General features: G+C 41.7%; 1 protein-coding gene across 2 annotated transcripts in view; it reads left to right on the top strand.

Moving 5' to 3' along the window:
- The window catches only part of rngtt (RNA guanylyltransferase and 5'-phosphatase), a 268,716-nt gene that overhangs the window by 167,548 nt on the left and 88,754 nt on the right, over positions 1-12,414 (top strand). For both annotated transcript variants that reach the window (XM_078400229.1, XM_078400230.1), the window contains one exon: positions 1,245-1,345. In XM_078400229.1, the coding sequence (XP_078256355.1) occupies positions 1,245-1,345 (101 nt within the window). The remainder of the gene's footprint in view (positions 1-1,244; positions 1,346-12,414) is intronic.

Consider the following 12,414-nt stretch of genomic DNA (forward strand, 5'->3'; position numbering starts at 1 on the left):
CCAAAATGCAACACCTCACATCTATCGGAATTAAACTCCGTGTGCCATTCCTTGGCCTGCTTATTCAGCTGACCAAGATCCCACTGCAATTCTTGATAACTATGATTGATACCGCCCATTTTTAGTGTAATCTGCAAACTAACTAATCATGCCTAGTATGTTTTCATCCAAATTGTTTATCGATGACAACAATCGTGGACTCAGCACCAACCTGCCAATGTTAATGTTTCATATTCCAATTTGATAATCTGTAATTTCTTTAACTTTTGACATTTTAAGGCAGTTTCCTTATCAGTTGGCATATGAGATATCAAAACAGGAATAGGCTATGTGCATTCTCAAACCTGCACCAGCATTCATTAGTCTTATGGCTGCTCCTGTACCTCAAATCCATTTTCCCACCCCATAGCACTTGATGTAAAACAAAATCTGTCAATCTCTTAACTATACTCAATAGTTGAGTATCTACAACCTTCTGAAGTATATAAAAGAATTTCTCATCATTTAGTTCTAAACGACCAACCAATGATTCTGAGACTGGTCGCTCCCTCTAATTTTGGATGCTATCTTGAGAAACCAGGATTTCAGCAATGACTGTATCAATCCTTCTCAGAATCTTTTATATGTCAATAAAGTCACTTCTCATTCTTTAAACTCCAGTGAGTACAGACCAATCCTCCCGTATATCTACGTCTTGGGAATCGGCCTAGAGAGCTACATTGCAGTTATTCAATTCATGCTTCAGAATGGAGACGGAAATCATGTGTGGTATTCAAAATGGGTCTCACCCAAGCCCGGTCCAATTTCAGCATTTATCCTCTGTGATTATATAAGAGCCTGATATTATGCATTTTTTATTCTTGTGGATAAACCATTTCTTTACTGCTCTAAATATAGAATAACATAATCAAATAATTTAAATAGAGAAACAAGGAACTGCAGATGCTGGTTTACAAAAAAGGGCAGTACTGGAGTAACTCAGCAGTCCAGGCAACATCTCTGGAGAACTTAGATGGGTGTAATTTTGGGTCAGGACTCTTTTCCAGACTCTCATTTCGGGCTGGGCCCGATCTGACCTGAAACATCACCTCTCCAGGTTTTCCAGAGATGCTGCCTGACACACTGAGTCACTCCAACTCTTTGTATCTTTTTTTTCTAGACAATTTAAATAGTCAGTGTTAACTTGATCTATGCAGTGGAATAGAATAAATGTTTCTAAACACATGTTTTTGAACTTTTTATAGAAGTACAAGGCTGGTCGATGTGACGATATACTCAAGTGGAAACCTCCAAGCCATAATTCTGTTGACTTTCGTCTGAAAATAACAAAAGTGGGAGGAGAAGGGTGAGCAATATCTACAAAGATTTATTTTAATATCTTTGACCTCATTTTCTGAAATCACAACTTGAAATGTTGTTTCCTAAGGCTGTGGGTGGACTGCTTTTTCCTCTAACTTGCTTTGTATATGACACTGATGAAGCACTTAGAATTAAATACTGCAATCAAAGTATTTGCACAGTGGGGAAGAAAATCATTGTTTTCAATAATGTAAAAGACTGGAGCCATTGATTTAATAATATTAAATGAAAGTAAATTGTGAAAGTATGATTTGAATAGAGCCACAAGAAACCTATTTAGATTATTCATTAAAATTAAGGCTCTGAGGCATTCATTGTTTGATATTTCCCTAGAAACTAATTTCAGTCCTTTGCTAACATTTACATTTGAAGGCCATTAAAATGTAGGAAAAACTATGCACAACTCTTTTACATTTCTAATATTCATTTATTGCTGCCAAGATTTTTGGCCTTATTACACCAAAATTTAGTAGTCGAAATTCCATCGTAATCAACTGCAAATAAATTTCTCTAAGCCCTAAGCAGCATGGTGGTGCAGTGGTAGAGTTGCTGCATTGCAGCGCCAGAGACCTGGGTTTGATCCTGACTCCAGGTGCTATCTGTACGGAGTTTGTGCATTCTCCCCGTGACCTGCGTGGGTTTTCCCCGGATGCTCCGGTTTCTTCCCATACTCCAAAACCGTACAGATTTGTAGGTTAATTGGCTTGATATAATTGTAAATTGTCCTTAGTGTGTGTAGGATCACTGGTCGGTGCGGGCCAAAGAGCCTGTTTCCCTGCTGTGTTTCTAAACTAAACTAAACCAATGAGAGGCTGCAGCAACTAGATGGCATTGTAGCTGCAGTATATATTGTACCTTTGTCTCTTCTGACACTCTGAAAATGCCAAATGAGATGCATGTGTGTAAAAGTTTAACAGGGTTTGTCATATTTCAGTTAACCACATTAAATAAAAGAAACTGTAAATCATAGCATAAAACATAAAGGAAACATGTTCTTCAGCCCATGTATCCATTTCAAGTGCTTCTGGTGGTTCTGATTTCCACACATTAGCCACTCTAGAGATACATATATTACCACTTGAATCATCTGTTTAATGTGGAACCGAGATTAGAATGAAATTATCATGGCTCAAAGGCATTTACTCAGTGGAAACAGTTGGATAAACTTGCATCTGAAATAATACATTTGGAGAAGGGAGAACAATATCTACAAAGGTTTATTTTTATATCTTTGTCCAGATTCTCTGAAATCATGAGATATTACACTTCACAATTTGCATTTCTTCAATCCTTATCTCACACCTTTTGTCATCACCTCTGGCCTTTTGTCCAACCAGCTGAGTATCAAAACCTTCATTCACCTCTATCTACCTATCACTCGCCAGGCTATGTCCTGCTGCTCCTCACTTCCAGGTCTCCTACCCTCCCCACCACAATCAGTACGGGTGTCAGAGGTTATGGGGCAAAGGCAGGAGAATGGGGTTAGGAAGGAGAGATGGATCAGCCACGATTGAATGGCGGAGTTGACTTGATGGGCTGAATGGCCTAATTCTGCTCCTATCACTTATGATCTAAAGAAGGGTCCTGATCCAAAACATCACTTATCCATGTTTCCAGAGATGCTGGCTGGCCTACTGAGTTACTCCAGCATTTTGTGTCTTTTTCTATAATACATTAGTTACTGCCTGTGCTTTATTCAAGGCTTTAGCTTTGTCTCCTCCAAAAATACAAATATCATCTTTAGTCAATCATATAACTATATAACAACTACAGCACGGAAACAGGCCCGTTCGGCCCTACCAGTCCACGTCGACCACTCTCTCTGACCTAGTCTCATCTACCTACTCTCAGACCATAACCCTCTAATCCCCTCTTATCCATATACCTATCCAATTTACTCTTAAATAATAAAATCGAGCCTGCCTCCACCACTTCCACCGGAAGCCCATTCCATACAGCCACCACCCTCTGAGTAAAGAAGTTACCCCTCATGTTACCCCTAAACTTTTGTCCCTCAATTCTAAAGCTATGTCCCCTTGTTGGAATCTTCCCCACTCTCAAAGGGAAAAGCCTACCCACATCAACTCTGTCCGTCCCTCTCAAAATTTTAAAAACCTCTATCAAGTCCCCCCTCAACCTTCTACGCTCCAAAGAATAAAGACCCAACCTGTTCAACCTCTCTCTGTAGCTTAAGTGCTGAAACCCAGGCAACATTCTAGTAAATCTCCTCTGTACCCTCTCCATTTTGTCGACATCCTTCCTATAATTTGCGACCAGAACTGCACACAATACTCCAGATTCGGCCTCACCAATGCCCTGTACAATTTTAACATTACATCCCAACTTCTATATTCGATGCTCTGATTTATAAAGGCAAGCATACCAAACGCGTTCTTCACCACCCTATCCACATGAGATTCCACCTTCAGGGAACAATGCACAGTTATTCCCAGATCCCTCTGTTCCACTGCATTCCTCAATTCCCTACCATTTACCCTGTACGTCCTATTTTGATTTGTCCTACCAAAATGCAGCACCTCACACTTATCAGCATTAAACTCCATCTGCCATCTTTCAGCCCACCCTTCCAAAAGGCCCATTTATTCACAAAATGCTGGAGTAACTCAGCAGGTCAGGCAGCATCTCGGGAGAGAAGGAATGGGTGACGTTTCGGGTCGAGAAGGGTCGAGAAGAGTTACTCCAGCATTTTGTGAATAAATCGATTTGTACCAGCATCTGCAGTTATTTTCTTATACTTCCAAAAGGCCCAAGTCTCTCTGTAGACTTTGAAACTCTACTTCATTATTAACTACACCACCTATCTTAGTATCATCTGCATATTTACTAATCCAATTTGCCACACCATCATCCAGATCATTAATGTAAATGACAAACAACAGTGGACCCAACACAGATCCTTGGGGTACTCCACTAGACACTGGCCTCCAACCTGACATACAATTGTCAACCATTACCCTCAGCCATTGTTGAATCCATCTTGCAACCTCACTATTAATACCCAACGATTTAACCTTCTTAATCAACCTTCCATGTGGAACCTTGTCAAATGCCTTACTGAAGTCCATATAGACAACATCCACAGCCTTGCCCTTATCAATTTCCCTGGTAACCTCTTCAAAAAAAATTCAAGAAGATTAGTAAAATATGACCTTCCAGGCACAAATCCATGTTGACTGTTTCTAATCAGGCCTTGTTTATCCAAATAATTATATATATTGTCCCTAAGTATCTTTTCCATTAATTTTCCCACCACAGACGTCAAACTAACAAGTGAAATCCTTTCACAATTTTTGTAATATTAATGACCTCCCATAATATTCTATTTTGTAGAGAAGTCTGTAAAATATACCCATATAAGAATAACTTCTCCATTCTGATATCAACCTTGTAAATTAGAAGTTATTTTTACACTACAGATGCCCTTAATTGGATTTAAATTATCTATTGAATGTTTAACAGTGTTTATACCACTAGGGTCAGGGGTCACAGTCTTAAAATTCAGGACCGAGATGAGAAAACAATGTGAAGATAGACACAAAAAGCTGGAGTAACTCAGCGGGACAGACAGTGTCTCTGGAAAGAAGGAATGGGTGGCGTTTCAGGTCGAGACCCTTCAGACTGGTTAGGGTTAAGGGAAACAAGAGACACTGATGTAGAGGGATAAAGAACTATGAATGAAAACAATGTCTTTGCCCAGAGGGCACTGAATCTTTGGAATTCTCTATCCAAGAAGGCTGCAGGTCATTGAAAGTAATTAAGTCAGAGATTAAGGGATTCTTTGATATTAAAGGAATCAAGTAGTACATGAGGCCTGTTAAGGCAAAAGATCATCCGTGATCACATTGTACCATAGAGCAGGTACAATGGGCCGAATGGCATATCCCTGTTGTTACTTTGACCTTGCTGTTATACATTTATTTAAGAATTACATTTGATGTTTCAATTCTATATTTGGGAATACCATGACTTCCAATACTTTAGACGTTACTTTAGAATACAGCTTGGAAACAGATCGGTTCGCCCACCGAATCCGTACCGACCAACGATCACCTCGCACACTAGCACCATCCTACACATTAGGGACAATTTTTACAATTTACAGAAGCCAATTAACCTACAAGCCTGGGAGGAAACCGGAGCTCCTGGAGAAAACCCACGGGGTCACAGGGAAACACCCGTAGTCGGGATCGAACCCGGGTCTCTGGCACCATAAGGCAGCATAGGTAGTCAGGATCGAACCCGGGTCTCTGGCACCATAAGGCAGCATGAGTAGCCAGGATCGAACCCGGCTCCTCTGGAACTATAACGCAACAACTCTACCATTGTGCTGCCCCATTTCTGCTTTACGTTGTCGAAGGGGATGAAACAGGATACTGCTCAAACAATCAGATTGTTGCTGCAAATTGATATCAGCTTTATCTATGCAATTATGCTACAGTAAGGTTTAAGAAAGTAGGGTGTAATTATCAACACATCCCATGAAACCTTTTATCTAGAAATTTAGAATCCCTTTTAAAAAGGGAAGAGGCATTTACTGCTGCAGTGCATCACAAATACCCTGTGTATTATGTAACTTTGTTTTGTAATGCATGTAAATATTGTCCTCAAAAGAGAGATTCATCTGGTTACAAAGAAGTCAACATTTCATCCATTCAATATGTTCTGCAACAGTAAAGGGATGTATGTGTTGGCTGAAACAAAGTTTGCAATGTGCTGCGAAGCAGTGTTATGCAACATTCCTGGAATGCATTACTACTTGGGACTTATTTGACAGTTTTTCATATACAATAGTATTTTTATATTATGCTGTTAAATTGACCTGTCATAATTTGAATGGCAACATCTATTATTGAGTCAGAGTTTTATACAGGGAAACACCCGTCACTCCAAAAAGTCAAAGCTGAAAAAAGATGCCTTATCGAGCTAGTTCCAGCTGTTTGCTCCTGTACCATATCCCTCCAAACCTTACCTCTTCATGTAGCTGTCAAATTGTGTTTTAAATATCATACAGTACCTCTTCTGACAGCCCCTACCTCTTCTGACAGCCTATTCCTATTGTTCAGAGATGCTGCCTGACCTGCCGAGTTACTCCAGCATTTTGTGTCTATCTTCTGGCAGCATGTTCATTATAATCACCACTGTCTGTGGTCAGGATGTTGTGGGTCTTTGATGTTGGCTGCCTCTTTTGAGGCAGGTCACTTGGATGATGGGGAGGTCAGTACCGGTGATGGACCAGGCCATGTCTTCCACATTTGTAGTCTCTTTCATTAGTGGGATTTTAGTCTGTGTAATTGAAAGGGCTCACGACTGATTTTGTTCATGATGAGTGCCCCTGCCTGTGGAATAAACGTTGTACCTCTGTGGTCAGTGCTATCATTGTTAACTGAAGCTGAGAAGAGGGATGATTTATCATGCAATTTGTGGTGCTGCAACTGATCTGTGCTTGATTAAAGCCATGTTTTGTCTTGATGAACACAAAAAAATATCTGCTATTTGAATTGAACTCCATCGATCAAAATGCCAAATCTAATGGAATGTCTGAAACAAAGTTATGAACACCTATTGGTCTCACTTTATTTTAAACCTTAACATTGTTAGTTAGAATCAGTTCGAGAGAAGGCATTTTGAGGAGCATAACCAGTTTAGTACTTGCGCTGTTCCACTTCAGTGCTGGCATAAGTAGCTGAGCGAATCTGTCTACTTGTGCACACATGATATTGTACAAGAGCCGAATCAAGACCAAGTAACTGTTCCCTGGAGTCCTCCAGCCAACTGTTTGAAAGCATCATGCGTGGGAACAAAGGAAATGAACAAGGTACAGTCATCTATGGTAGTGATAGATATCAGGCCCAGAAATGATCACCTCCTTACTTCCATTTCGTAAAATAAGTAGATGTATTGATTTTTTTTTTAACTTGGTACATTAGAGAATTGCTCTTATGTGTAGGAAGAAGGGTCTCGACCTGAAACGTCACCCATTCCTTCTCTCCCGAGATGCTGCCTGACCCGCTGAGTTACTCCAGCATTTTGTGTCTACCTGCTCTTTTTATGTGTATTACTTAAGATTGTTTTCTACCTGTGGCCAGATCCCTTGAAATTAAACATACAATAGCTCCCAGATCCTTCAAACTTTATTTCTTAATCGGATTACACATAATTTGCTGTGAATTTTTGGTTACGTTATTCATATATGATTAAAATTTTAGAATGTGGGGAAGTTGTATACAAAGTTGAATCATCGTCATAGAGTGATACAGCGTGGAAACAAGTCCATCGGCCCAACTGGCCAACCCCAGCCAACATGTTCCATCTACACTAATCCCACCTGCCCGCGTTTGCTCCATATCCCTCCGAATCTGTCCTATCCATTTACCTGTCTAACTGTTTCTCAAATGTTGGGATAGTCCCAGCCTCAACTACCTCCTCTGGCAGTTTGTTCCATACACTCACCACTTTTTGTGTGAAAAGGTCACCCCTCAAATTCCTATTCAATATTTTTCCCTTTAAACCGTAAACCTATATCCTCTGGTCCTCGATTCACCTACACTAGGCAAGAGACTCAGTGGCATCCCCTCATCCTCCAACGCTCCAAGGAATGGAGTCCCAGCCTACTCAACGTCTCCCTATAGCTCAGACCCTCTAGTCCTGGCAACAGCCTCGTAAATCTTTTCTGCACCCTTTCCAGCTTAGAGTCATAGAGAGTCATAGTGATACAGTGTAGAAACAGGCCCTTCGGCTAAATTTGCCCACACTGGCCAACAATGTCCCAGCTATACTAGTCCCACTTGCCCGCACTTGGTCCATATCCCTCCAAACCTGTCCTATCCATGTACCTGTCTAACTGTTTTTTAAAAGATGGGATAGTCCCAGACTCAACTACCTCCTCTGGCAGCTTGTTCCATACACTCACCACCCTTTGTGTGAAAAAGTTACCCCTCAGGTTCCTATTAAATCTTTTCCCCTTCACCTTGAACCTATATCCTCTGGTCCTCAATTCCCTACTCTGGGCAAGAGACTCTGTGCATCTATCCGATCTATTCCTCTCATGATTTTGTACACCTCTATGAGATCACCCCTCATCCTCCTGCGCTCCATGGAATAGAGACCCAGCCTACTCAACCTCTCCCTATAGCTCACACCCTCTAGTCCTGGCAACATCCTCATAAAACTTTTCTGAACCCTTTCAAGCTTGATAACATCTCTCCTATAACTCAGAACCGAACACAATACTGTAAATGCCGCCTCACCAACATCTTATACAACTGCAACATGACCATGCAACTTCTATCCTTGCCCAGTCTATTAGGATTTCTTTTTTTTCCCTCTCTTTGTGTGATGTACTGTAAAACAAGATGTGTACAGGCTAATTCATTTTGCATTGATTAAATGACGTGCTTTTCCATATAATGTGTGAATACAACCAATTCAGTTTAAACCACAGCAAAAAAAATCACAGATTACACAGCCAAACTATAAATATCACCAACAATTTGTCCCAGTTCAACCATATTGATGCTGCAGCCAAGAACGCGCATCAATGCTTCTACTTCCTCCGAAGACTAAGGAAATATGGCATTCCTCCAAGGACTCTTTCCCATTTCTACAGATGCATCATAGAAAGAATCCTATTGGGGTGCATCACAACTTGATTTGGCAACTGATTTATCAGGGCAGCCAGTATCATCAAGTACCCACAGCACCAACACTACAAACACTAACCAAACTGTGCACTGCAAACTGGCCTGGCTGCACTAATGATTTGGGGCTTTTTGCAATAATATTGAACTTACTGTATTTTTTGTTTATTAAGTTATCTATGAGTACTGTGTTTTACAAACCTGTTATGCTGCTGCGTATGACAATTAAACACTCATGATTGCTTTGCCCGAGACCACAAGGAATTTTAGAGATAGACACAAAACGCTGGAGTAACTCAGCGGGTGAGACAGCATGCCTGGAGAAAAGTAATAGGTGACGTTTCAGGTTGAGACCCTTCTTCAGACTGAGAGTCAGGGGAAAAGGAAATGAGAGATATAGACGGTGATATAGAGAGAGATAGAACAAATGAATGAAAGATCCCTCCTCATCGGGTGGCGCCGTCAGCGATGGCAGTCTCGCCAACGGTCTCCTTTCGTCTCTTTTGTTATTTTTAGTGTGTTTTAAAAAGTTAGTGTTAATGTTCTCGTTTGTTTTATGTGGGGGGTGGGGTAGAGGGTCGGGGGAAACCTTTTTTCAATCTCTTACCTTGCCGGAGATGCGATTATTTTCCGGATTGTATCTCCGGTCGCTCTGTGGCCTAACACCATGGAGCTGGCGGACTTGCTCGAGACTGTCTTTGAGCCCCACCGCGGGGCCGTGGACTTACCATCGGCGCCTGCGATCCCTTGCCTGCGATCGATGCTCCAGCCGCGGCCTGCGGATTTCAACATCGAGGAGCTCGCAGTTTCGGGTAGAGGCTAATGTCGGGAAGCTCTAAAGTCGCAGAAGGTTCGACCAGCCCCGACCCGGGGTCCAATCGCCCGGTGCGGGGAGCTGAGATCTCCCCGATGCGGGAGCTTGATCGCCCCGACGCGGAGCGTCCGACCGCCGGCTGCAGGAGCCAAGATTGCCCCGTCAACGGAAGGCCCGAGACCCCCGACCGCGCGTGAATAAGGACGGGATTTAACTTTTTTTTTTGCCTTCCATCACAGTGAGGAATGTGGAGGAGTCACTGTGGTGGATGTTTATATTAAAATGTATTTTGTGTGTCTCGTTGCTTTTTATTGGTAATACTGTATGGCAAATCAAATTCCTTGGCTAATAAAGTATGATTATGAAGATATGCAAAAAAGTAACGATGATAAATTGTCTTGAGTCTCATTTCACCTAGCCTACAGCTAACAATGGCCTGTTTCCTTTATCATCATTACTTTTTTGCATTACTTTCATTCATTTGTCTCTCATTTCCTTTTCCCTAAAAAACTGACCCTCTGGGTTGCTCCAGCTTTAAGTCTCTATCTTCGGTTTAAAGCTGCATGTGCAGTTCCTTCCTACACAGAGGAATTTCAGAGAGTTGTGCCAAGTTCATCGCACAAACCAGCCTCTTCCACACCCACCCCCCCCGAACCCCTCGTGGATTCAATCTACAATACAATACAATACAATATATCTTTATTGTCATTGTACAGGGTACAACGAGATTGGGAATGCGACTTCCATACGATGCAATAAATTAATTAGCTAATCAGTATTAATTTAAACAACCCAATGAAACAAATTAGAACAGTTTTAAAACAGAATAAAGTGCAAGTAGATCTGTGCCGGTTCACTGTGCAATGTGACCATCCAGCTCAGCAGGACCAGTTCATGGCAGCTATGGCCCTGGGGATGAAGCTGGAGGTGCGGGCGTAGAAGGCCTTGTATCGTCTGCCCGTATCGTCTGCCCGATGGTAGAAGTTCGAACAGACTGTTGCAGGGGTGTGAAGAGTCTTTGTGGATGCTGGTGGCTTTTGTGAGGCATCGTGTGTTGTAGATGCCCTCCAAGGCTGGTAGCTGTGTTCCGATAGTCTTCTGAGCTCTATGGACTACCCGCTGAAGAGCTTTCCTCTCTGCCTCCGTGCAGCTGAGATACCACACAGGGATGCCATGTGTTAGGATGCTATCTATGGTGCAGCGGTAGAAGGTCGTCAGCAGCTGTTGGGGTAGACCAGACTTTTTCCAGTGTTCTTAGGTAGAACAATCGTTGCTGCGCCTTCTTGACCAGCGCAGCAGTGTTAGTGGACCATGTTAGGTCCTCCGAAATGTGAGTGCCCAGAAACTTGAAGCTGGGCACTCTCTCCACATTGTCCCCGTTGATAAGGATCGGGGCGTATTCCCTGTTGTGTGACCTACGGAAGTTGATGATCAGTTTCACATTGCCACAGGAAAGCATAAAACATAATCAAAGACCACTCGCACACTGAACACCTCTCCCACCAGACAGACTATACATAAGCTTGAAAACACAGACCATCAGGTTCAAAAAGTTCTCACCCATGGTTATCAGGACGTCTTGGATAGACATCTCCTTAGTTACCAAAGTGAAAATAGTTGAGAGCTTCAAGTTCTTTGGCATTATTATTACCCATGATCTGTGGTGGACCAACCACGTTGACGCACAGCCAAGAAGATAGACCAACTCTTCTGCTTCCTGAGAAGATTGAGGAAATTCGGCATGTCCACAATTACTCTTGCAGACCTCTACATGCACACTGTCTGGTTATATCAAATCTTGGATTGGGGACAGCTCAATAACTAGCTTCTCGTCTTACTGACATTGAGAGGGAGATTGTTGTCCTGATCTCCTTCCTGGATGCCGTCTCATCATTGCTCATGATGTGGCCCACCACAGTGGTGTATTCTATGAGCAAAATTGTTTAGAAGTAGCACAATTCTTTCAGTTTCGGCAGTCTTGTTCTTGTGGAAAAATAATGTAATGTTGGTTGTGAAAGTATGGAAAATAATCAAGTTCATGAAATAATTGGAATTTGAGTCCCCTTATAATGAGTACAGTTATCAGAATAAGTTACTGATTAATCATTGTGCAATTTTCTACTAGTTTCTTTAGTTTAGTTTCTACCAAATATTAAAATATCTTTTGGTTTGAGGGTCTATTGATTACACACGGTAATACAGTAGCAATTGTACAAATAGCAGTAGTTCTTTAAAGCTTTTAGAGTAATTGAGTGGTGTTGTTAGTGAGACTTTTCATTGTGGTAGATAGCTTTATAATACTGTTTCCTTTGGGTTTATATTGATAATAATGGAACAGTTTTCTTTTGTAGCCCTTCAAAGGATTGCATTGTTGTTCTGTTTTAAACTAATGACAGTGTTTTGAATTTTAAACCTATATTTCCAGTTTTTTCTGGGTTGTAGAAAGCTGTCCTGAACTGTAGCTGCACGATAATAGACAATAGACAATAGGTGCAGGAGTAGGCCATTCAGCCCTTCGAGCCAGCACCGCCATTCAATGCGATCATGGCTGATCATTCTCAATCAGTACCCCGTTCCTGCCTT

Source organism: Rhinoraja longicauda, chromosome 5 (assembly GCF_053455715.1).
Source record: "Rhinoraja longicauda isolate Sanriku21f chromosome 5, sRhiLon1.1, whole genome shotgun sequence".
Lineage (NCBI taxonomy): Eukaryota > Metazoa > Chordata > Chondrichthyes > Rajiformes > Arhynchobatidae > Rhinoraja > Rhinoraja longicauda.